The sequence below is a fragment of the Vanessa atalanta genome, chromosome 8 (genome assembly GCF_905147765.1).
Source record: "Vanessa atalanta chromosome 8, ilVanAtal1.2, whole genome shotgun sequence".
NCBI classification, from domain to species: domain Eukaryota; kingdom Metazoa; phylum Arthropoda; class Insecta; order Lepidoptera; family Nymphalidae; genus Vanessa; species Vanessa atalanta.
The window spans coordinates 11,535,590-11,562,707 of NC_061878.1; the positions used below are offsets into that span (position 1 = coordinate 11,535,590).

The 27,118-nt window shown below is 35.6% G+C and overlaps 2 protein-coding genes across 3 annotated transcripts; one reads left to right on the forward strand and one right to left on the reverse strand.

Moving 5' to 3' along the window:
- Positions 1 to 804: 804 nt before the first annotated feature.
- LOC125065825 (putative E3 ubiquitin-protein ligase UNKL) lies at positions 805 to 6,215 on the forward strand. Of its 2 annotated transcripts, none has more exons than XM_047673665.1 (6): positions 805 to 1,129; positions 1,212 to 1,442; positions 2,231 to 2,514; positions 2,698 to 2,798; positions 2,882 to 3,119; positions 3,220 to 6,215. In XM_047673665.1, exons 1-6 carry the CDS (start codon positions 1,071 to 1,073, stop codon positions 4,314 to 4,316), a joined length of 2,010 nt encoding a protein of 669 aa, XP_047529621.1. In that variant the 5' UTR covers positions 805 to 1,070; the 3' UTR covers positions 4,317 to 6,215. The 2 variants fall into 2 exon arrangements, with proteins under 2 accessions (XP_047529621.1, XP_047529622.1); XM_047673666.1 differs by having other exon boundaries at positions 1,233 to 1,442.
- Positions 6,216 to 12,226: 6,011 nt separating this feature from the next.
- LOC125066000 lies at positions 12,227 to 26,935 on the reverse strand. The gene is made up of 22 exons (XM_047673877.1): positions 26,451 to 26,935; positions 25,285 to 25,438; positions 22,206 to 22,424; positions 22,033 to 22,138; positions 21,647 to 21,787; positions 20,979 to 21,137; positions 20,728 to 20,867; positions 20,224 to 20,491; positions 19,653 to 19,906; positions 19,145 to 19,268; positions 18,818 to 18,938; positions 18,323 to 18,563; positions 18,121 to 18,242; positions 17,896 to 18,049; positions 17,513 to 17,669; positions 17,257 to 17,403; positions 16,787 to 16,918; positions 16,453 to 16,615; positions 15,954 to 16,092; positions 15,674 to 15,765; positions 14,793 to 14,919; positions 12,227 to 13,848 (listed from the first exon to the last, which is right to left on the reverse strand). Exons 1-22 carry the CDS (start codon positions 26,635 to 26,637, stop codon positions 13,716 to 13,718), a joined length of 3,480 nt encoding a protein of 1,159 aa, XP_047529833.1. The 5' UTR covers positions 26,638 to 26,935; the 3' UTR covers positions 12,227 to 13,715.
- Between the last annotated feature and the right edge of the window lie 183 nt (positions 26,936 to 27,118).

Below are 27,118 nucleotides of genomic sequence, written 5' to 3' on the forward strand. Positions count from 1 at the left end.
CTTAAAATAATTATTTTAAATCTAAATTTCTTAGATTTTGCAAAGAAAAACGGCTTTTTATTAAAATGTCAGTGCTTTAGGGTAGCCAACTTCTGAAAATTGAAAACTAGATTATTATCTTTTAAATTCGAATTGGAAAATTTGAAATACTCCGCATTTTAAAAGTAAAATTAATTGTTTTGATTATTATAAATGATAACGGTGTGACCAGTCTAACAGTGGCATCTTATTATTCGGAAAGAATTCAGAATGGCGTGTGAAAGCTAGCAGCTAGCATCGAACGCCTGTTACTCGCCGATTTGTATAGTTTATATGCGTTATAAGAATTTTATTGGCTGAAAAAGTGGGCATATTTATTGGCCAGCCGTGTTTAGTCATTATAACGACTTCTGATAGGTTTAAATAGAAAATCAGTGTTGCCATAGAGGACTAACAGTTATATTATGTCATTTTTATTTACTTACATATATATGGACTTAAATAAAATAACATTGTAATTACAGCAATACATTTATTAAAAAATAATTATATACCAGTAGTATTAATAATTGTTTACTAATTATGCCCTACACCAATACAACGATTTTTTTACTTTGAATTGACGATGCATTACTTATCATTTTTCTCACAAAATACATCAATGTTTTATAAAAACACCATTTCATACTTTTATTTTTACAATCCCAGTCCCAATCGTTAAAAAAATGAAAAATGTTAACTAAAAAAAACGACCTATTTTTTATCCTACTTATATCAAAATGTTTAGAATGCGTATGAATGAGACAAATAGAAAACATACGACGTGACACTTCTGTCAATGATGATTGTGTATAATATTTAATATTGTGCTTGTAAACTTTAAGAGCTATAGAGATAAGCTTATTTTAAGTTCAAGGTCGTAAATCGGAAATGATTAGTGTGTCCATAGGAATTATAGTATTAAATAGGTTTTATTTACACCTTTTACTTTGTGACAATATTTGATATCACGTGACCCTATATTGAATTTTAATTGGTCATCGGTGAGCGTGCCCTGCGCGACGCGAGAGGCGCAATAATAGTTCACCAAAATGCCGTCGGAATCTAAGCCTTTGTTGACAGCCCAAACAGAAAAACCAAATCATTATAAGTAATTATACTTTACCAATCTATTCTTAGTGGAATGTGATAGTGCTCGTCGTGTAGTTTCTTGTTATGTGCGTTTTATGTAGTCCGGCTATTTCGTTTCACAGATATCTGAAGGAATTCAGAGTAGAGCAGTGCCCGTCGTTCCTACAACATAAATGTACACAACATAGACCTTTCACATGTTTTCATTGGCATTTTAATAATCAGAGAAGAAGAAGACCCGTTCGAAAGAGGGATGGCACATTTAATTACAGCGCAGACAATTATTGTACCAAATATAATGAAACGTCGGGGATATGCGAGGATGGAGACGAGTAAGTGCATCGGGGCTTTGTTTTGTTCTCACAATCAATTTTTATTATCATGATAAAATTCAGTTGATAATTTTTGTATAATCATCACATATTTTGTATATCTTCGGAGCATCATTGTACTAAATATTTACTAACATGAAAATGCTACCATATCGAAATTCAACACAAAGATAATGTATATGTGTGATGGGTGTACATGTATTTTAGTTATGGTTTCATAGATCCATTGTTCATGCTAATAAGACTTGTACTTGGTAAAGCAAAGTCTGCTATTACAAACTTGTATTTTAAAAAATAAATATATTATTCTTATATATTTACCCTCATGATATTAAAAAAAATCTTCCCAAAAACAATTAATCCAATCAGAAGAATTTAAAAAATGTTTAATATTATTGCTTAAAAAGAACAAACGAAATAACCAATAATAATTAAATCCACTATATCAAAAAAAAAAAAAAAATCTAAAAATATGTTTTATGTTTTCTTTCGTTACGTTACTTCTTTTTTTGTAAATGTTACTTGAAATGTTGCACTGTATGAAGTTTTACCATGTCAAGTCTACATTTAGACTAAAATTAGTATATACAAATTGACAATTTCATTATTTATATTCATATAAGTGTTAGCCACCTACCATAGCTTCATCATCATCATAATTGTTTCATTTACATCATTTGTGATCAAAGGATGAAAAAATTATCAAACAAAGACAAGAAGATATATATATTTACATTATCCTTTTTGATTTAGTTGAGTTTTATTCCTTTTAAATGTATTGATTGTAGGTGCCCTTACCTACATCGTACAGCAGGCGATACAGAACGTCGATATCACCTGCGCTACTACAAAACATGTATGTGTGTTCATGATACGGATGCTAGAGGACTTTGTACTAAGAATGGGGCACATTGTGCATTTGCACATGGTGCCCCTGATCTTCGCCCTCCAGTTTTGGACATGAGAGAACTCCAAGCACTGGAAAATCCTGATGGGACTGATGGTGATGCAGCAGCGCCCAATGCATTAGATAGAGAACGTAATGTAATGAATGAAGATCCAAAATGGCAAGGTAAAGACAAGAAATAAGTTTAAAATAATACATGTTACCAAAGGTTTTATGTACCATTTCTGTTAAAAATTAATTAAAAACATAATTAATTTTTTTCTGTAATTATTAAATTTCTTGCTATAGTTGTTTTTCAATTTATCATGGACTGTCTTACAATGTGTAAATATATATAATTTTTTTCAGATACAAATTACGTATTATCATCATATAAAACTGAACCATGTAAAAGACCACCTAGGTTATGTAGACAAGGGTATGCTTGCCCTCAATATCACAATAGTAAAGTAAGTACTAATAAAGTTGCTCTCTGATATTTATTTATCATATATAATAAACAATATTTTATGGTGATATATAACTTTTGCAGGACAAGCGTAGATCACCAAGAAAATATAAATATCGTAGCACACCATGTCCTAATGTTAAACACGGTGAAGAGTGGGGTGAGCCTAGTAATTGTGAAGCTGGTGACGGTTGCGGTTATTGTCATACACGTACTGAGCAACAATTTCATCCTGAGATATATAAATCCACTAAGTGCAATGATGTTCAGCAAGCTGGCTACTGTCCCAGAGGACTGTTCTGTGCCTTTGCGCATGTCGAACGTAAATATATATTTTCTTATTACTTTTTATCCAAATTGCCTCTGGATTACTTAAGTATTCGATGATTGGCATGACTATATACATTTTTTATTTGATGCAGCGGAAGATTTGACCGGCGCTCGTGAACTTGCTGCGCCACTCGAATGCGGCACCAATCTCGCAGATCTTTTGTCATCGGCACTGCCAGACAAGAAGGGCGAAGTCAGCGTACTCGGCGCCCTCGGACTCGAGCGGCGTCCACACTCGCCCGCGCCTCACGCTAATGGCTCCGGCGACGGCTCCGAGTGCGCCTCTACCTCTTCCGGCGGCTCCAGCGGCGGCCGCGCTCCAGCTCGTGGTCTGCTGCCACTTGCGTCCGCGACGCTCGATCTCGACAAGCCGCAGCCCGCCTGGCCCCCGCGCGCCACCTTCGACGCGACCGTGCTGCAGGAGGTGGTCGGGAATGCGCTCGACGACCTCCACCTGGACGATCCGCGCAATCTCGTCGCGTCGCTCGACCGCGATCTCTCCGACGGCGAGGGACTACTCGGGGGCTCGGCCCCCGTCAACATTCCGTCGGCGCGGTCCGCACTGCGCGGCTTCAGTCCGCCTCCCGGCGGGTCACCGCTGCCGCCCTTCCTGCGCTACACGCCCAACGACACGGAGCGCCTCTTCAACTCGCACGCGATCAAGGCGGGCAGCTTCGGCGCCTCGGGCGCAGGGCCGTTCGAGTTCGGAGCCGCGTCGCCGTCGGCGCCCGGCGAGCTGTCGCGCCTGCGCGAGGAGGTGGTGGCGTCGCGCGCCGCCGCCGCGCGCTGGGACGAGCGCATCGCGCAGGCGCGCTCGGCGTGCGAGGCGTGGCAGCGCGAGTCGGACGAGGCGCAGCGCAAGGCGGCGCTGGCCGAGCGGCAGCGTGACGAGGCGCTGGCGCACGCGCTGGCGCTGAAGCGCGAGCTGGAGGCGGCCCGCGCGCCGCGTCGCGAGTTGCGCGGGCTGCCGCTGACGGCGCTGAAGGCCATGCAGGTGCAGGCGCGCACCGACCTGGAGGAGATCGAGAAAGTACTGTACCTGGAGACGGCTACCAAGTGTATGGTGTGCGAGGAGCAGCCGCGCAGCGTGACGCTGGCGCCCTGCAACCACTACGTGCTGTGCGAGGCGTGCGCGGCCACGGCCAAGGAGTGTCCGTACTGCCAGACGCCCGTGCAGCACCACCAGTGAGGCGAGGTGACGTAGTGCGGCGGCCCGCTGATGACACCGCGCTGCCACTATCTTTTTGAACTGAAACTTTTCTAAGTTGTAACCCTAATGACTTACGTCTGATCTTTTAATTCTAAAATGGAATGTTCTATGTTTTCTATACATATTAACTTTTTTTACGCGAACTTTACAGATAAATTATCTCTAGATCGTGTAGTCGTCGGGCCGCCTCCGTAGTAGCTCTCTACTCGTTTTTATCGCAAAAAATTATAATTATAAAATTATGTTCTGAGCTATCTATAAATGCTAAATTTAAATCTTTCCTTAATATTTTTATATATGGGTACATTGAAGTGTAATATCAGATGATAATAATTATAGGATATATTTAACTTTAGTGAAGAGCAAGACTTATTCTGGTAAATTTATTGAATGAAATGATGTGCAGGAATAGGATTTTCAAATTTACTGCCACTGACATTTGTATTTAATATTGAGCGACATCGCGACCCGCGTTGCATTATATGAATACAACTATTAAACTGACATGATTATTATAAAAGTGAACACTCAAGGAAATAACGAATATTAATAGAATATATTAAGAAATGTTTACCTTTTTTCTACTCTATAGTATATTTTTAACGATAGAACAGCAAATTATGTGTAACCAAAATAAGAATCGTTTATATATTATCTAATAGGGTATAGCTTCAGAATGTTTTTAAACAATGTTATTAATTATGGTGAAGGAATATACACACCAAAGGTAAATAATGAATATTGATAAATGATTGTTTAAATGCAGATGCGTACATTTTTATAATTGTCTATTTAAAATATAGTGATTTCTGAAATATTTTTCATAAACAAATACAATGTTATTATTACCTAGAGCATGATAACAAGTAGGTTTGACGTTACAGGTTAATATGCTTTCGATGTCTGATAAGTTTCGTTTAGACGTGTATTAGTGTACTCGTTGCTTTTCTCATATAAATTATACTTATATAGCTATTTACGAGACCTTATATTGAACTTAATAAGAAATTCTTTAATCGACATTAGAAAATAAAACTGTGTTTAAACTAAAAAATATAAAAAACGAACCAAATATCAACAAAAGTGCTTGACCGTAGCGTATAACATTTTGGACACAGGAATATTTTCGCAATAATCAATGTTCTATAGTTGTTTGTAGTACAGAAACAGCACCCGCGTGAAAATATACCTGAGTGTGATTTATTTATACGAAATTATGTATTATTTTAGCATTAACATTGACGTTGATGCGAGGATAATTAAAATAGGATTAGGGTATTGACTTTGAATTGTACGGAAGCGGTAGATTTAGTTTTATATTCGAAGAGTTTTTGCATGTTCATAGAAAGTCTATATCTATCTATTTTGACTATTTAAAAAACTGTATGAGTTTAAATTGACAAGTATTGGTTGTTTCTACACTTGGCTTAACTTAAACATCATATGTTTCGGCACATTAGCCTGGACCAATATCGGTTTGACCTAATCAGTATGCAATCTTATATTTACGATTGAAGAAAAAACTTACTTTTTTATGTGAAAGATATTGCCCAAATATTTAACATTTGTCTCGTCTGTTGAGGGCAGTTTGTATAAAGTAATTATAAATATCATATTCCAAGACAAATTAACAGTCTTGTATTGTGTTTCGGCTTTAACCGATACGTTTGGTTGTAGTCGATTATTATTATTAAATCGAAAGGAAAACATCATCAAAATGAAGTAGGAGTAATGTCTCGATTAGATCGTTGAGTGCATTTTATGTACATTCCCATTAACGTAGAAGTTTTTTTGTTGTGATACATTGAATTGACTGCATTTTTTTTTATTATAATTTTAACCAATTCATTTTTTTTAAATGATTTATGACAAAGTTAACTCGTAGTTTCGGGTGAGATTTGAAAAATATTTGGAATTCTGTTATATTATTCGTATAAATTAAAATTTAATTTAATAATTTTGTTTTTATCTTTAAATACTTACATTACTTATACATCTTTTTGGAGTCCATTGTAACTAAATAGGTATTTTAAAAATGTATGAATTACATTTTAATAATCGAATTGCATTGTTCCAGTTATAAAGACAAATATATGTACATATATAACAGAATTATGAGAATATCTACAAATACTGGCTTGAAATTATCAATAATGGTCGTTAGTAGTTGCGTGATCTACTTGAACTAATGTTGTATCGGACGAACTTAAACTGTTGTTGTGACCAATATTAATATTTTAAACCACTATATTTAATATTGGATGCAAAAGTTGACAAATCCGACATCATTTTGGATAATTTTAGTGGTAGCCTTTGATTGTACACAATACTTTGGTGATATTATTCTGAAATAGGAGCAACTTTTGCAATTAAATAGCATTAATATTTTTTTGTCAAAATAATTTACACAAACCAACGCCTGTGTCACAAATGCTTGTTCTAATACAAGCTTCAATATTTCGTTAGTGGAGATGCGAGAGTCGCAGCTTTAGTCCAATGTAGATTCGAAGAGAAATTAGAATTTGAAACGTTCAAATCATGCCGGAATCTACATTGGACTATTTGTTCTTGTCTAAATAGAATCAATAATAATTTATGTTTGATTATGTTGTAGTAACAAAAGTAAGATGCGTCTGATATGGTGTTAAAATAAGTGTAATGGAATTGTGCAATTACCAACGATCATTCGGACACAGATCAGACTCGCTCGCCGTACGGATGAATTTCGTTCTCATCAATAAACACAATGTTGTCATATCACGGAATACGTTTTAAAATGATTATATTATAAATAACTTTTTTCAAGTGATGAAACGGAACCGCTTATCTGAGATTTAAGTTTGTATAAAAACAGCCAGTTGTTATTCCACTATTTAACGTTTTTGTTTTATTTTATATTTTTAAACGTTGACTAATAGAGAGTAAGCATCGATTGTCGAATCTATTGATTTTCAATTTCCTTTTACTAAATACATACATAAACCTTGTTTTTTTTTTGGTTAAAATGTTTATCTTTGTTTAAATTAAGAAATAAGAATCTATGATGAAAAAAATATATACTCGTAATCTTAAAAGCTACCTTTATAAACTAACGCATTTTATAGATTTTTTCTAATTTTTCTACAATTTAAAATATTCATATTTATATATTTTGAAAAATAATAAAATCTTAGTTTTGTTTTTTGTATCGGTATATAGTAATAGTAATAACAAATTGAATTTAGAATAATATTTAGATGTAAGTAGCGTTTTCAAATTGTATTGGACATTACTTTAAGAGTAGTTCGCAAGCATCGTGCATTGTAATCGGAAGCAATACAACCACAACCGCCTTTTACTCGATAATATTATATACATATTTATTGGGGTGACCGGACGTTATTATTATTATATAGGTGTTGAATTCCTTATCATTGAGATCAGCGAGAGGAACAAAGAGGGCATACAAAGGACGGTCCCCTTTACCTAAATGTCGATACGGCACATTTTGTCAAGGTCTGAGCATGCACGCTTTTACGTATGTGTGTATTGTGTTAGTGTAGGAACAGCCTGATGGAGGATTGACGACTTGTGAAAGAACAGGCTAAAGTTTATCCCTTTTACTATATTTCGTATTTTCCAATTTTTAATAATAAAATATTTATAAAAAGATATTTAACACAACGGCTTATTGTCAAAACTTACATTACGATATGTACTGTCATGTTAGAATTCGGAGTAAAAAGTAAAGATATTTTCACTAATATTTCTCTAGTATGAATAATAATAGTATAGACAGATGCTTAGTTGGCCTAAATCGTCACAAATAATCGTGTGGAGTCTCGTGAATAATATTAGAAGAGATAAGTGTGAGTAAGTGTTGGAAACAAAATGTTCTGTGTTGCCATCGCCTACAGTAGCTTGCTAGTGTTTGTATTTCTAATAATTTTAAAATTTAGATGTGTATTAGAGTCACATTTATTTTTATATAGAATCTTTATCACATGGAGATTAACCTTTGAATTGAAGAAAAATATAATTGAAAGTACGTATTCATTGCTTTGTATTAAAAGCTATACATAACTGCACTCAATTTTGTTTAAATGCGATAATGGATACTTCAATAACACAATCCAATATTATTTCGTCGTTAAATCAAAACATATCAAACAAACAATACATCCGTACCATCACAATTAGCACAAAAGTACTTTATGTTTGTTTTCATAATTTATATATTTATCAAGAAAGTCAAAACAATAACATCTTTGTGCAGAATGGTAACGTTTAAATCTGTAACACGTTATTTTAATCGATTTCTTTATATAAATAAAAATATTTGTTTTTTTCCAACTACATGTACAGGCGTGGTGTGGTTCTTGTTGTTGTTTTTTATTATGAGTATATTATTGTATTAAGCAAATTATTTTATTCTGCATTACGAAACAGTTTTACAGTTTGCATTTTATGTTAGGGTTTTTTATTTAGGACCAATTTTGTTTTTAAACTTTTTAATGTTGTGTAAGCATAATAACTACTCTTTTTTTTAAAGATATTTAATATAATTTTTAATTATTTAATCGTTAGGTAGGTAGGTCCAACAAATTTTTTCAAATTATTATTGTTAATTAGACGTGGATGTTATAGTAACAAATATGTTCACAGAAGATCAAATGTATTTTTTTTTAATTTTTATATTTATTACTGTATGCATTCAAGCTTGTAATGTCATAGTAGGTATATTATAAACAAAGTAATTTTCAAATCCATGTGATACAAACATGTAACAGAGATGATTATAATATTCTAGGTAGGTAGGTTTAATAAATTTTAAATTCCATTCAATAAAATACGTGTTTTATTTAAAAACCTTTGCCCTCATGTAATTAAATCATATCGATTATTAATAGTACAATAAATACAATTTATTATATCAAATAAAAACAAAAGCTTATTCTTATTACTAAAAATAAAGTAAAACTATCATAGTTTTACGAACGTTGGCAGGTAATAATAAAAATAAATGATACTAGTTGCTTTGGCTCTCGAGGGACGGATAATAATTTGAAGGAGATAAATTAAAATTACAACGAAAAAAATGCTTGCTTGGTTTTAATAAGGATGTTATAGATGTTACAATAATTAGTTTTTTGATAAATGTTGCATGATGTTATATTTTAAAACATTAATTTGTGTTTTCTATGAAACATGTTTAGAGTGCAAACAATAAATATTATTTTTGGTTACTAATTTGGCTGAGATTTTTGTTCAAATTAATAGATACAAATAATAATATCCCTTACGAACTTATTTGCTTAAATTAAAAAAAAAAAGATACAATGAAATTCAATACAAGTTACCTGAGACTTAAATAAATTAATCTATATTTAATACTTTAGTAGACTTTAGATTATTCTTTTCATTCAATGTTGAGACCAATAATAATTGTAAGTAAAATTAGTATTTTTATAACATGTTATCGTAGTTTCATGTATTTTACTGAAATAATAATTACCACCAGGGCCGGAATTAGGGCAACCGAGACTTCCACAAGAGAGTGCTCTCCACAGATGAAATATAAAAAAGCCCATAATTTCGATAAGTTATTGTAAAAATCAACTATAATTATATGTAAGTATAATATATCTAAATAATTATCTTTGCTGAAATAAATGGATTTACCCCTTAGTAAATTATTAAAAATCCCGAAACAAATTGTTTGAAGTTTTTGGTCCACTCCTTTTTTCCTGTTCCTGGACCTTAAGATCTCTAAATCCGGCTCTGATTAATATGATTCAGACAAAAGAGAGAGCAGAAATATTTTTTCTCAATTACGTTAGGTAGTTTTGGATTCAATATGATTTCTAAATTGTTTTGCTAATACTGCACTACGCTGTAGTAAATATTGCGTAAAACACCGTTACCAACAAAATGAACAAATAGGGTATTTATTATATTAACGATTATATCATATTATTTTGTTGCCACAGATAATACTTAATAATTTGATTAAATGATTAAGAGTTAGGACTAAATTGTATGTGTGGTCATAATTAGTGTTATCTTTAAATGAAAAATTTATACTAGATGAAATTGTTTTTCATAATATTGATATTTTTATTGATTGAACTTGAGTGTGTATAAATTAATTAGTTTATCAATTTTTATTGCATTATATATTTTTCTATATTCTTGCATTTTCTGTGGCAACATACAATATTTTTTGACTATTTGTATCTAATGTTATAATAATTATATGCTATATAATATAATTATTTATTTTTTAACTTAACCTAACTAAAGCTTATAGTCATGGTCAAAGAAATGCATTTTTTTATTTATTTTGAATATTAAAATACTGTTAACAATATTTCCATATTAAAAAAAAAATATGTGAAACAGTTGTTCTAACATTATAAATAAAAATAAATATTTTGAGAGAACTCCTTACAAAAATAAATTAAATGTAAATTTTATTTCAAAATTAAACATATTTAACACAAACATGAACCGTGCTGAAAGAAATCTATGGCAATTTCATTAAAATTCGTTGTATCTTAATTATGAATATTCCTTTAGGCGACTGTTTTTATCTACTATGAAAAATCTCTATGGTAATAAAAACCTTAGTATTGTAATGTTATTTCATGATATTTAAAAAGTTATATTATTCCTAGCCAGATTATTGCTCACGTATATAGTGTGTCGAAAGCATTAAGCGATTTCTATTGTAAATAATTCAGGGTAGAGGTAGTATATAAGTATACTCTAAATGGTGCTATGGGAGCATATTTTCCAAATTTTAAAGAAAGGGCTGAATGTAGTAAGGTATACAAAAACTGATATCACGTCGTATCTTTAAACTATGCATTTCGAATATTTTTGCATGCCATTTTATCAAAAATAATAATCTACACTTACATGGTATATAATATTTCTATTTCTTAATGACATTTATGCATTCCTTACCTCTACCCTCCGCGGTATTGCATTATAATACAATTAAAATTTATATAACTTCATTTAATCGAATTTTGTTCTAGGTTGTCTTTGGTTGTAAACACTTACAGATCAATTTTGAATTATATCAAGCGCTATGGTTTTCTTATTTTAATTGTAGGCCGACTAGATTATATTATTGCTATTTTGGTTCTATTGATTTTTTTATATATGTATATGCGTGTCTATGAACTTCATACATAAAGCTTAACTAAAAATATAAAAATAAAACTATCATTATACAAGCACTCATTATGGAAAATCAATCACACACTATTAGAATTAAAAACTTAGGTCTTTCTAAGAAACACCTTACATTAAAATGGCTTAAATACTATTTATAAAGAAAATATAAGTGTATTGTGCTGTCAAATGAGTTTCTTCATTATTAATCATTAAGTTTACCTAGGTATAATTTTACATATAAAAGTTTAAGATCGGTGTTATACACATGAATATGAAACCATATTTGACATCGAAGGATGCTAGCATTGTAGGGCTGTTATTATTAAACTCGATCATGTATCGATAATACGGAACTTTGGATGCAATAAATATCAATATTCTTGAGAGATCAGTACTAATTTATAAGAGTTAATAATATTATAATTATCTTGTCATCGTTTTTACCCATAGTTTTCAAACACAGGCAAAGATTCGCATATACTCTGCCATGAGTGTAATTACATTCATCATTTTCAAGAATTATAGAAATGCGATAATACATTTAAAGTTAAAAAAAAACTAACAAATTATATTTAAAAAAAAATAAAATCTCAAAGTACAACGTGAATTGTTTAGAATTCATTTACCGTGTAAATGGTTACACAAAATTTATTTGAAAAAGTCGAACAACTCACTATTAAAGTGGCTTATTGATGAGCACATAAAATTCTAAAAAAAACATTATTTTTAAACATTCTGTCCATCGATTTAGTTTCATATCGTAATAATAATACGAGCTATATTCGATTGAAACGTGTACTACGTTACTAACGAGGTATTGCAAGTCTTTTCATTCCATAATCCATCTTATGAACAATTGATACCGTTCCACGTTAATTAACTACACACTAATAACTATCGGCGGTTTTCGAGATAGCGTTTTTAATATTGCCCTATTTACTTGTATATAATAAATTTCTATATAATAAGGCATATATACAATACGCGTTACTATGAAAGCACTTTAGCGGTAAATAATTTTTCTTATTTCTACTTTATTATGTTTTTAAAATTGCATTCTCTATGTATATTTGATTTTGTTCAATGAGTTGAAACTAATTATAGTATGCTATTTAAATTTCAATTTATACATAATGTAAGCAAATACATATCAAAGTAATATTATAGATCATTCATTTTGCTGTATCCGAGATATACTTTTATTTAGTACGTTATACTACCGTTATAACTTTATTGATGTTTATATATGGTCCTTCGAGCCGGATTTCAATTACTTTGAATGACATTGTTGTTATTTTTTTTAAATGTTTAAAATAAATAAGTTCCTTTATCTAATTAATTATTTAGAAATTAATAAAAGTTCACATAAGTTTTAATGATTAGAGCCCAGATTTTGAGGTAACAACTCCCCTTTTTACTCAACTACAGTCCACTTATCTCTCGCGCGTACATTACCATTGATAACTATTTGTATACATTATGTTTAAATTGTGTCTTTTTTTAATACTATTATACACGTGTGGTTCTGGAGTGCGTTTCATAATAATTTAAAGTGATCTTAAACATTATTTAGTAATCTATCAGATTTATTCTTACTAGCAGCTCTGCACTATGTATTATTTTTAGACCTTCGTGCTCTTCACGCAATTTTCAACGCAAATGAAATCATATAGATAACTGTTAATTATTTCGCTTATATAAATTAACCAGATCATATATTTGTATATGGCAACAATCATTAATATCATCAGTCATCAGATCATTTCAGTTTCATAAAATAATATAATTACATTTTATAATATTAAGCCGTTAATTTAAATCACACAAATAGAGAGCGTTATTTAATTTAAACAAAACGTACATCAAACGAAGCTTATATCTTCATACACAGTGTTGCCAATGTTATAGGGAGTATGCACAATTTGCTGAAAAATAGAGTAGAGATGAATCTAAAGCCATATTTCTTATTATATTTTCAACAAACCAAATATATTTAAGTTATATATATTTAAATATATTTGAATAACATAATCTTAAATATAAATATTTCAGATGCATATTCCCTATACAATCCTTGACTTGTTTGATGGTAGTTAACATTTAGGCACCTCCAGACGTAGTGTAAACTTACAGAAGCGTTTATATAATATATTCTTCTCTTCGTCGTTGAATTAGAAGTTAGCTGCAAATGAAAATCACTTTATAAGCGTGTGTTCAGACCGAAGTGCCGACGTGTCGGTCTATGTCGAGAGTGACGTCTTCTGGGCTCGCCAGATCCGCTCTTAAACGAACTCCTCGACCAGTCAGAGTCCATCTACAAGCGGCTCTTTCCGTCGTTGGGGATATCCTGTAACGTAGTAATGTTAGTGTAACTATACAAGATAATTATAAAATATTTTTTTATTAATTTACTAGTTACTCTATCTATATACAACTATATAGATAGTCTATATAAAACTTTAAGATTAAAGAACATAAATAGTTTTCCGGCTAGTAAAGTTGAAATACTCGTCTCTACTAAAATATGCATGTATTATACATGTAAACTTTCCTCTTGAATCAATCGGTTTCTTGATGAATTCCGCATAAAAATTCGTTGCGTATTTTAGAATATCTAAGCTTACTGACGGTGGAAAGCGACGTTGCTTTATGTATACTATGTAAAGATTTATACCGTGTGATTTCCGGCAAAGTAGAATAGAGCCAAACCAGTCTTTAGCGCCTCATTAAGCCGTATTGATAAATTAACAATTTATTTTTTTGCCTTTTTTTAGTCTTGTAATGCTATATTAAGTTCTAGCCTCTAGACACAACATCGTATATACAAAGGAGGCAGCACATTGCCGGCACATGGGATTGGCGATGATCCTTCACGATCAGTGTTACATTTTCCCGGTTTGCTTTTCAGATAGTATAAAAACTAAATCAGATGTTGGATTTTATACAATTTCATGTAAACATTCACAGATCAAACAAACATTTCGTTTGAACCATGAAATTATTTTGGATTAACATAAATAAAAAAAATATATAGTTTCTCTACCCGACAATGCTAACACAGGGGACAATGCTACCGATAGTAAACTATTGTAACTGGTTATCTAACACGATTGGAGCTCGAAACCGAAGCGAGATCTCTAAGATCGACCGCAGGAGCATCGGCTTTCAGACGAATCAAATGTGACTGTCAATTTTATGGCAGACAACCTCAAGAACTTGAATAGGTCCGCCGCGGGATCGCAGTCGGCGAGCTGCTAGAACAAAGTTAGTGCAGGCAGTCACGGCACGGACCGGCAGAGCGCGGCGTCGGGCGTGCGCGCGGGCGCCTGCGCGCGCGCCGCCTCGTCGTCCGGCGAGTCGGAGCCGCTCGTCTCGCTCGTCGCTTCGCTGCCGCCGCCTCGGTATCTCTCGACGTCGTCTGGTACCGATACGAAAACGTCGAGTTAGTAAAAGTATTGTGGTGAATCTAAATATGAGTACTGATTATATCTCAAAGTCAAAGTTAGTCATTGATTTCATGTACAATAATAATAAACATATTTTCGTTATTTGTAACAACCTGGAGGCGATCCTCTCATTCCCAAGAAGCGCTCCTCTCATTCCCAAGAAGCGCATGATTGGACTAAAAAGTCATTAGTGTTGTTATATCCTTTAGCACACAAACGCTCTTAAACAATTCTTTTAAGTTTTACAATTAAATAAATTTTCTGGGATCCTGTTGTAAAAATGTATACATAGTTTCAAAAATGAGTTACTAACACTGTGTAATCGGGTACTTGGAGTAACAATTTTACGCTTGTTCCTAGTATTAATATGTATGTATATACGTCACAATTTCTGGAAAAATAATTTATGTTTTTGCGTACATACATAACATTACAAAAATAAATTGAGAAGCGACAGACATTATTTTAATTTCTTTAAATTTACATCTTAACGAATCTTTTGGGCCCAATTTATAGATTGCACAGGTATATAGATTATCTAATGACGAATATTTGTAATTTGTATAAAATAGAACTAATTCTTCTTGTAGTGTTATCATTATTAATTTCAAACAGGTATTCCATACACGAAATTATAGTAAATATATAACAATATAAATTAGGTTGCAAGTAAAGAATTGCACAAAGAAGAATACATAATAGTATGAATCATAAACACAGCTGTACCTCTGACGTCATCGCGGTCCGGCGTATCATCCAGACGTTTAAGTATTTCCATACAAAGTTCTGAATCCAGCGGCACGGGGTTATCGGATTCTCTGTAATAGAAGGATTATATTTAGAGTAATATTATTGACGTCTTCCGGCTGCTAATGTAGTTTGAAATATAGGACGTGTTTATTACGCTATTACATGTCACAATTAAAGTATTTCACTGACTTTTATAAGGTGATATAATAGACAAGCGTGCTGTCAGAAATATGAATCATTCGTAACATAGCAGTACCGGTTGTGCAGCACGAGCGCGACGGCGGGCGTGACGGGCAGCGGCGGCAGGTGCGCGGCGCGCGGGCTGAAGGCCGACACGTCCAGCGCGGGCGGCGGCACGCGCGGCGCCGGCGTGCCGCTCCACTCGCCCCACACGCCTGCCACGGTACACATACTACTTGGAACCTCTCTTTAAGGAGACATATAATATCAACAACAATTTATTTTGCAATAGTAGGATTTATTTTTATGAAATAGGTAGGTAGACGGGCAAATGGGTCACCACCGTCCATAGACGTAGGTGCTCTAAGAAAAATTAACCATTCCTTACATCGCCAATGCGCCATCGACCTTGGGATGTGTGTTATGTAACTTGTACTTGGAGTTACACTGGCTCACTCATTCCTAGAACCGGAGCACAACAGTACTTAGTATTGCAGCAGAATACTTGATGAGTGTGTGGTACCTCCTCAGATGGGCTGGAGGAGATATCGTGTATCTGTAAAGCGGTGGCGTACCGGGCGCGGGGCGCCAGTCGTCGCGCTCGGCGAGCACGTCGGGCGGCGCGGGGCTGCGCGCGGTGAGGTCCCGCCAGCGCGCCGCGCCCGCGCACACGCCCGTCTCCAGCGCCACGCGCGCCTCGCTCTCCTCCAGCGCCACCAGCACCTCCGCGTCGAAAACCTGTGGATCGGTCTCATATATTGATAAAATTTATCACTTCGCCAGGCGAATTTACAGAAAAAGATAAATACGTTCTAAAATTATATGATCTGAGATTAAAAAGTTCATAATCAGCAGCCACAGGAGCCGCTAGACAACGAGGTAGATATGAAGTGTTACGGCACGGCAGACCTCGACGAGCGTGTTGGCGGCCAGCGCGTGCCAGTCGTTGGGCTCGAGGCCGCGCGCCGCCCACCACTCGTCCGCGCGCGCCGCCTCCCCCCACTGCCGCGACAGCTCGGCCGCGCTCGCGTGCACCGCTTTCTGCGACACCCACCCGAACATCCGTATATAATCACAGTTCGTACGCCGTCTTGTTATGATGATGAGTTTAGTATCTGGAGATTTTTCTGTTTTGAATAGATAATTTCGCTCTGCTTCGTCGCAAATATGACTAATTTTGAAAAATATACTTAAAGTAGATCTCGGTCGAAATACTCAATATTTAAATAGTAAGTATGAACCATATGATATATACACGGGACAGTTAATCATAATTTTTACATGAATGACAAATATATAAACTTTTTCCTACTATTATACAATTTGGTTGTACCGATTTTACACGTTACTTGCAAACCGAAACACCCGGGGACACGTACCCGGAGGTCCTGAGGCAACATGCGCACGCGCGCGCGCGCCGCGTCCGTGAGCGGCAGCGCGAGGTCCCGCCGCCGCGCCGCCAGCTTCTCGCGCACCGACCACACCAGCTCGCCGCACTCCTTCTCCACTTGCTTGTACGACCCCGTCTGAGTGTATATATTACACCTTATATTCAAATAAATCCTTTTGCTATAGGCGAGTTCGATAATAAAGTGAATCGAAAACACAAATATATTAATCAAAAATTACTAATACCTTAGCGATTTGGACGGAAAAAGGTCCAAAGCAGGCATCCACGAAATGCTCATAATCCCGCAGGGGCCGCTCTATAGCGATCTCGATGTCCGTCGCCCACGTGGCGAGGATGTCCAGTTCTGCGCGCGCACACACCGCCGCTAATGCCTGCGCCGCTCTAATAATTACAATGCATCTTAAAATCTTACCAAAATGAACTTACTGATTAATATATATAACTATAATAACGTAAAACACTCGCTGCACGAGTAAAACCGTAAAACGTAGGACCGGGACGCTACATTTAACTCTCCTTGAACGCTTCAAAAAATACTAAATGGAAATATGGCATTAATTAGCACGTGGCCAGCGAGTGTCTACCGGCGCCGCAGCGGAGTACGCACGTGATCTGGTAGGAGGCGTGCGAGTGCAGCGCGGGCCCGGCCACGCGGCGGCAGAAGCGCGAGTCGTGCGCGGGCACGCGCGCCGCGCGCACGATGAGCGCGCGCCACGCCACCGCCTCCCACGCGCCGCGCACCACCCACCAGCCCAGCCCGCCTGCGGACACACCACGCTCGGGTACTCCGCACGCTCCCGACCTCCCGCCTGGGAGTCTCCGGTTAACTCACCGACGAGCAGAATGAGGGCGGCGAGCGGACAGAGGAAGATGGCGACCACGAACGCGATGATCGGCTGGAGCAGTCCCAGTATTCCGATTCGCCAGACCAGTACTTCGAATAAAACGAAGAGTCTGAAATATTCAAAATTATCATCACTATTGGAATACTTCCGGTAGTCTGATATAGATATACAGTTGTTATATTGCTTTACCTATTGAGCCTAGCGGGATCTGGACAGTCCAGGTCATAGAGCAGAGCGCAGCCGGCGTGAAGAGCCAGGGCCACTACCGGCAACCACAGCGGCACGCTGGCTGCTGCAATCAGTGACAGCGCGCTGGCCGCCAGCGCCAACAGCGGGAACGCCAGCAGCAGCGCCAAAGAGCCTAGTCCGCCGATTACGCCGTAGTTCCATAACCTATTTGCTTGCCTACTGAGCCCTTTGCCTAGGAGTCCTAAATGAAGTTTCAAGCAATTTAGTAAAAATGTATATAAAATATCGTTCCGTATATAGCTTAATTGAAAAACTTTGTGGTAGAGCTTTGCACATCTAGGTACGTACCTCCCCCTCATCAGACATTCTACCCAAACAGCATTACTCAGTATTGTTTCTGGTTATAAGGGTGAGTGAGTCAGGCAAAACGGACACAACAATTTAGTTCTCAAGGTCGGTATAGTATTGGCGATATAAGTAATGGTAACTTCATACCTGTGTCGGGCTCAGTCTCGAATCGCGTCCGTTCCTTTGATACATGACGCCACAGCTTCAACAGCAGCGACCACATCGTTTGCTTCTCGCTGCTGCGTTTAGGAAACAGGGTACCGTTCACCTATAACAATATTTTTTTCATTATATATGATGATAACATTTTATGGTAAATTTTGGTCAAGATATAAATATATTCACTCACTCGGAGGCGTGATCTCCAAAATAAATTATATAATAGATTTTATGGTGGGGCGCATCTCGACGATCTTTTTCCAAATATAAATCTTTGGGTTATCAAATGAGCGTACGGTTTTTCACTCAGCCTACCTGCGACTGCTCGAGGTCCGGAACGAAGGGCTTGACGCAGAGCAGTGTGCGCAGCGACACGCGCGAGCACCACGGCACCAACACGCCCAGAAGGAACATCAGGTTCCACGACCACGACCACGTCCTGCGACACCACCGCACGGTAAAGCCTCAGTAACTCAACGGCCCTCTGGGCCTCTATCGTTTTGCTTTTTGAGACACGAAATGGTAAAAATTGCCAATGTCCATACTCCATATTTCGAGCTGTCACTGAGAATTTCTTGACAAAGAAAAAACCCAATAAAATTTTAATGGTCTGATTAAAGTTTGTATTTAGCAGCGAATTATTAGACTATCGAGGCAGTCAATATTACGGTACAAATCTCACTACTTAGTTCATAGCAGACTATAGAATATTTTAAAGGTACCATACATATTCATAACGGATCATGATTAAAATATTAAAAGGCCCCAGATAAACCTGCGACCTGAATCTGAAACGAAGTCACTATCAAAGGAGAGGGCTCACCTGTGAGCGAAGTTGAGGATCCGCCAGGCGGGCCAGCGCGTGGTGCTGACGCGCACCTTCTCCAGGCTGAGGCTGAAGACGGGCTGCGAGGGGTCGGAGCGCGGCGTGACGATGTTGGTGGCGCGGCTGCTGATGACGGTGGGGATGCGCTCCGTGCGCCCGCGGAACTCGCGGAACACCTTCCAGTTGCGCGGCCGCCAGATGTACGTCGCCCACGAGAACTCGCGCGTCGGAGTCTTCGCCGCGCGGAGTTCCTGCGAGGTAACGTTGTGACTTGAGCGAGGCTAGGTTCTATCTATATACTAAAACATATACGCGTACACAAACACGGTTTCCGGTATTTATTTGTCTTATATCTATATATAATAAGTCACTTGTACTATAAGTTATAACTTAACCTATTAGTGCCACAATCTAGCTAACTATTGCATGAGTTTTATCTCGTCTGCGCTAAATTAAGGGATGTGAAATAAATACATTATTTTTAGGATATGTATTATTGAATTAAATAAACAATATTTTTTAATTGAATACTATCGATTCGTTTTCTTCAGTTCAAGAATAATCAGACCTTCATGAGCAGCGGCTCCCGGTCGCGCAGGAAGGCGAGGTCGCGCAGCAGGAAGTACCGGTGCTGCGACAGCTTGTGCGCCTGCATGGCGGCGGCGGCGTCCTCCATGGCGGCCCAGCGCAGCTCGCTGCGCAGCGCGTGCGCCGCGCGCGCCAGCTCCTCGCGGCGCCACGCGTCGGCGCGCGACAGCACGGGGTGCGCCGCGCGGATGCGCGCCTCCGCCGACGCCAGGCCGGCTTCTAGTTTCCGCCGGACGCCCTCCTCGGCTCTGCCGGATATGTATTGCTTATTTAAAATGGGTCGTTAGAGCAGCATTCGGAGTTTTGGTAATTCCCTTAATAGATCATGTGAGCGGTATAGGGGCGAGAACCCCTCCTGTGATGATTTTTCGATTCGATTTAAAACACAATTTCTTTATCTCCGACAAACGAGCGGCGAGAAACGAAAGATAATTTAATTACAAAGCATATATCTCATCAACCTTACTTCGCATTGGCGACCTACCTGTTCACGATGACGGCGGCCCGCAGCTGCGAGGCGAGCAGCTCGGGCACTGCGGGCCCCAGCGCTGCGAGCTGCTCACAGCTCAACACCGCATTACACACACGCGAGACGTATTCTCGCATAGCAGCCGAGCTCACTTCCTAATCAAAACATTAAAAAAACATTTAGGGTACCATACCTTAAATATGGACATTCCAATTGTCTAATTCCATTTAAGAATGATAATTATAACGATGTAAATACGAGTCTACCTCTTCTATATCCTTCATTGGCATCTTCTGACTCGCTAGAAGCGCAGCCCTTCGTTCACGAAAATGTAGAAACCAGCCACGAGACTCTCTGTCCAAAATCGTTTGAAGAGATGGTGCTGCCCTACGCAATAACTTTCGTCTAAATAGTCGAAGATCAACCTGCAATTACGTACGTGTTGAATCATTTAACATTTAAACGGACTTATCGAAATCATAGCAATGCTATTAATTATATTCATTAAGACTTCTAGAATAACAGTCGCTGTAGCCGAAACCGGCCAGGAGACACACACACATTCATTAAGACTAAAATAATGAAAATATACAAAAAAAAATTTTTATAAAATATCATCTATATAAAAAATTGTATTCAATAACGATAACTTATACTATTTAATTAAAATATTTTTTTGTATTCAAAACAAAAAGAGATCACATTGTCTCGCTAAATTTAAACATTCAAACTTTTTGAATATATAAATATTGAGTCAGTCGTGACAGAGATTTTTTGCTATAGAGAACAGACTTAAAAATCAACTGTATTTAAATAAACTTATGAGCTGTTAACAAATAAGGATAATACATAATATACTCAATAAATAATCGCATTTCTTTAAATATTAATATTATATATCTTAAACTTTTCGTTATTCTAACTACAAATCTACCTGCGTCCTTTGAGGGGTGGTGTAGAGATACGGTACTCTGGGGGCGTTGCGTGGGTCACCTCTCGCGTCTCTCATCTTGTTAGGTCGCATCTCCCGCGTCACCCATGCCGCTAAAGCTGCTATGTCTTCTTGATCTTCAGGCTATAGAGACATTTCTTTCATATGATTTCACATCGCTTTTCTTAAACATAATAAAAAGAAACTGACTAATGTCTGTAATTTCGAAAAAAATGGCAAATATTATTTCGACGCCAAATATTGGTCCGATTTTTAAATTAAGAATTAAATGAATTAATTTTATTACTTATTTATATTTAAGTTTGCTTATCATATCATATGATGTATGATAATCGAAGCTCATAACATATTTTATATAATTCTCTCACCTTACAAATAAGTTCGGCGACGAGATAACGCGAACGCTCCTCGCGTATTTTCTTTTCAAGGTCACGCGCTTCAAGAGACGGCATTCCAAAGATGATATCCATTAACCTGTACATTATATTGCATTTAACATAAAATCAAATCAGAAACGTAAATCTTACTAACAAACCCTTACCTATGCAAACCTTCCATGAATGCCTTCGCCCCCGCGATCAGCGAGAGAGGTTCATCTCTTAACAATCTGTCCCTAGAAACTACTACGACGAGGGCGATGGCCCTCGCTACGTGACAATAGAGCTCTTCCCGTGCCCTCGCACTGCCTCGTTGGAGCCACCCAGCTACTCGCCATACGTGCGTCTGTCCAGGGAATTGTCGAGACGGCACCTCGAACTCCCTAAGAAAATATCATCTATGTAATTTATTATATCCTGCAACAGTTTTTATTTATTACATTTAATTTAAATTTATTTCTCTCAAAATAAAAGTGAACACGTAATTTTGGTTAACTTAAACATTCAAGCTTAGAATATTTCTTTGAATCAGTTGTGGGTAGGTTGTGTTCAATGTTTTGTTATAGAGAACGGACTTGAAAATCAATTGTATTTAAACAAACTTATCAGCTACTAACCTACTTTACCTAATTAGGTCACTATTTGGGAGAAGTGTAGTTAATATTTATAGTGTTGCCAGAACTGTTCGTGGTAATACGCGATAAAATAGTCATTTTCATAATTAATTAAGCTTAGGTACGACTAATTGGTATTCATGTCTCGATTGGGAAAACAGGGGGGGGAGGGGATTATATTGTGAAGTCATTTGTTATTTTAACTAGAATGCGTTCTACCGTGATACAAATGCAGAAAATAAATAAATATATTTAAAAAAGGAATACATATATCATTAAAAGCGTCTAAGGCAATGACGGTGGGTGGACATGCTATGAATATTTAACATTGGCGCCAATATTACCTATTTTTTTAATAATTCACCAACATTATTGACTTGTCATTTTAATTTGCTATTTTTAAGCATTATTTTATATTTGCTAAAAATTAGAAAAAAAATTGGCTTAACACGCCAGACCTTTTCTTGAGCGGCAATTAAAAAAATAGATAATGTTATAATAGTAAGCGCCAATGTTTTAATTAGAAACATAAACATTACATTAAGATCAGGGTAACGTACCCCCTTTCACGAATAGATTCCAATTGCTTTATATTTAGCATCTTCGGTATATACATTCTGTCCTTGTGCAAGCTTACGTTTGAAAAAAAAAGTGTGATAAATAATGTCTATGAAAGTTCTCCTAATTGAATGAAGTAGAAATAGTGTGGTCGTTTACATATACAGCAAATAAAAAAATAATAAATATATGTTTTACATTTTTGTTAAACATTTGAAGTCGAATGAGTGTGGATTTCGAGAATGTTTTTTTTTTTGTATTTATATAAATTTTGTCTTTTCTTATTCTATAATTATTTTTAAAGTAAATGATAATTAACGGTTATAGTTCAAAGGAAAAAGGAGAATGAAAAATAACAAATTTCTGCTTAATTTTAAATTTACAATGGTTGGTTTTTAACAACCTACAAATTATTCGCACAATATGAACCAAATATAAAAATAGCAGGTCTATCTGAATATTTGCAAGAGGGTGTAAATATGGCGATATTATGATCACTATTAAAAGGATGATCGCACGCTATATCAGCAATTATCCCAGTCTCCATTAAATTGTATTTTCATTATTATTTTTTTCCAGTTTTATCGTCAAAAGCAAATGCTCGAGACGTACATTTGTACGTATGCGTTATGCATGCATGATATTTAAAGCATGAATTATTTTCAATGAATATCAACTGGCCGGCAAGCTCAATGATCATATGATTGATAACTTTTTTATTATCATCACAATTGTACACCAATTACATCCTATATGTGCGTTTTATATATATATGCTTATAACCTTGAGATATGGCCTTATTTTTAGGAATAGAAACGCCAAAATCTGAATCACCTAGCTACTACCAACGTATTCTGAACGATCGAACATACCGTCTATGAGATTTTAAAAAGTTAAATTATGTCATATTTCAAGATTTTCAAGATATACTCGACTTCTATGTTTTATATAATATGCTAATTGCCAAATTAAAAACATTATAAACATTTAAACGTTATATTTATAAGTAAAACTGTTTTGCTTTACATGGAGATTGTAGACTAACATCTTCATAATATTTGAATTAAAATATATCTTCAATATGCGAAAATATCCTTCAATCAGTCTTACAATGTGATAATATTTCTAATTAAACATATACAAAAACAATAATAATTATTTGGGCGTATGTTATTATCACTAGTTTCCTAACTCCTCGGGAAAATTTACCTTATAACTCAATATACGAAAAACTATGTACTAAAAATAGAATATAAACATCCTACATTCATGTAGTAAAAATCATTGCTCCACTTCAAAAATCTCGAGAAGTGTTATAGCACGGTAGCGACGAGGGATTGTCTATGACCACTTATGTTCACCCCAAAAGAAGCGCAATTAATATTAAATTTTCAGACAACCCAAGTGCAGATTAACACAATAAAATGTTGGTCAACAATTAACTCACCAATTTTAAATATACCGCTAAGTGAAAACGTTAATTGAAGTTAATGAGGCTGAAGGATCAAAAGCTTCGCGATGAAATGGGGGTTCTTTGTTTAATGAAAATGAATGCATAGTGATGCGCATAAACTCTCTTCATGTTTTTGATTTAAAAATGGAACATGGCTTTTGTTTTGGACGATTTTCAAAAGGAAAGCAGGCTGTTTAAGTTAGAGGATTCGCTTACATTGGATTATTGTAATGAGGTCAGAAAATCGAAATATCATTTTATAAAAATACATGTTCGTGTGCAATGAATTAGAATTATAAATACTATTTTAAAATAAGATGTTATAATACATTTTGAGGTAACAAAGATGAACTTTACGAAAAATAATCGACTATTTATTCCATTCGAAAAAGTTATGTTCAGATTATTTTGCTAAAGTCGTAGTAAAAGAAACGTCATTACACGTAAAGCCGTGAAAATGGTTGTATTTCACGTAGAAATTCACTCTGCAATTTAATTTCTACGCATTGTGACAGAACAGGCGTTACATTTTTTTGATTAACATTTATAGATATACAAACAAGTGACAAGTTATCTATAAAAATTAAAATAATATTTGTAGTATTCAATAGAGTTTACCCTTTTTCTCGTATTGAGTGCAGCTGTTTCGGCGAGAGGGGGTGGGGTTCGATGCCCGCGTCAAGTGCAGCGGCCTCAAGTTCGTCGCATGGCGGCGCAATTATAATATCCGAGGGACGATTACCCGGACCCGCGAATCTTGACTGAGGAAGCACTATGACAAGAGAAAAAATATACATAAACTTATATAAGATGCTTGTAGTTAAAGAAAATACAAAATTAATTTAAGACAAAGGCATAAGTTTAAACATCTTCAACAACTCCAGCAAAACTAGAAAACTGTTTTTGATATGATATCAATAATGAAACAAGCAATTCCATCTGAACAGCTTATTCTATGAGGACATCCATGCCATTGTCAGAGCTTCAATATTTATTTAGAATTACAAATTTATAAATTTAGTAACTTCTCGGTTCAGACGATTCTAACCTTACAAGGACAAGATACAGCTATATCAATGAACACTGTGATTTTTTTTAGTGAAATACATTTTTTCTCCAATTAGTACAATTTAAGCTAACAAGAAAGATTGTTAATATGTATCAGTTTGTTAGCAATGAGTAGAGTTAGGCAGTAGGTGAGCCTTTAATTTACAATTTACACAAGTTATAGTCATTATGAATAAATTTATTGAGTAAACAGAGTAAACATTGGGTAATTGAAAATGGAATTGAAAATACTTTATCAAAGAGGCAAAAAATATACAATATGCCTTACATTGCCCACAAACAAACTCACCAATGACAATAGAGAAAAAAATGATTTAAATGAAATTTAACCAATTTTTTTATGGTTGTAGGTCTGTATCACAAAAACGGTTTGTTTAATTTATAAAGGGAATATCTAATTAATTTTATAATAATTAAGTTGTCTTTTTGAGATAATGAAGCATCTGATTAGTAGTGATTAAATTTAATGTTGGTATAATAAGCCTAGAAGTTTGATAATTTAAAGCAATGCTTATTGAGAGCTATATATTATTATCTTGAACAATTTTGTTTAGACATTTTTGCTGATTATATTATATCAATTACACTACTACAGCTCTTGTTTTATTATTCTCTTTCAATTCAATTTATCAAAAACTATTGAATATATAATAACATAAAAACAATTTAAAAAAAAAAATTAGTAATATACTCTTTACGAATAACACTATTCTTACCAATAGGAAATGTTTTCCAATGATAAAGGAAGTCTTCAGCTACTTGCTTGATGTTATTAACAAGTTGCTCGACCTCTGGAGGAGCTCCCACCAGCTGCACATCGAAGCGCAGCGGCTCACGTTCAGGCGCCGGCACTTCGAGCACCAAGGAGTTGGGACGAGATACACGTTCGCCCTCTCCAGACATCGTAAACAACACTTTAACCCCTTCAACTGGTCAGCTTTACTAATCACATAATGATCGCAGTGGGCACTATGGGCGGAGATATCACTTGACACCGACCACTTATTGTTTTATTATTTAAATTCATTTGACCAATTTGACAAAACTATCACAGAAAAAACGAGAGTGCTTCAAGCCATATATTTTTGTGTCAAAGAATGTAGTTCGGAAACATTAGGTTAAATATACAGTTATAGAGACATAAAAAAAATATAAGAAAGAAAAAATATATTTTTAACTCTACTGAATCGTTCAGCTATAACTTGACTTTACTTTCATTTCATTATCATTACTTGACAAATGTCTTTGTCACACAGACTACTGAAAGCTTTTTGTCAGTCAGTCGTCAGATGGAAAAAGAAGTATAAAACAAAGTCTATTACATACTTGTACATTTCTTAATCATATTATTTAAATAATTTTAACAAAGTCATTTTAACGTTCT

What these genes read in the sequence shown, in the direction of transcription:
- LOC125065825 (XM_047673665.1), top strand. Translation starts at nt 1,071, where the DNA reads ATGCCGTCGGAATCTAAGCCTTTGTTGACAGCCCAAACAGAAAAACCA. An exon ending in GAAAAACCAAATCATTATAA is followed by an intron (nt 1,130 to 1,211) that starts GTAATTATACTT and finishes CGTTTTATGTAG; the next exon opens with TCCGGCTATTTCGTTTCACA. An exon ending in ATATGCGAGGATGGAGACGA is followed by an intron (nt 1,443 to 2,230) that starts GTAAGTGCATCG and finishes TATTGATTGTAG; the next exon opens with GTGCCCTTACCTACATCGTA.
- LOC125066000 (XM_047673877.1), bottom strand. Translation starts at nt 26,637, where the DNA reads ATGTCTGGAGAGGGCGAACGTGTATCTCGTCCCAACTCCTTGGTGCTC. An exon ending in CACTCAATACGAGAAAAAGG is followed by an intron (nt 22,425 to 25,284) that starts GTAAACTCTATT and finishes ATATTTTCTTAG; the next exon opens with GGAGTTCGAGGTGCCGTCTC. An exon ending in TCGCCGAACTTATTTGTAAG is followed by an intron (nt 21,788 to 22,032) that starts GTGAGAGAATTA and finishes ATGTCTCTATAG; the next exon opens with CCTGAAGATCAAGAAGACAT.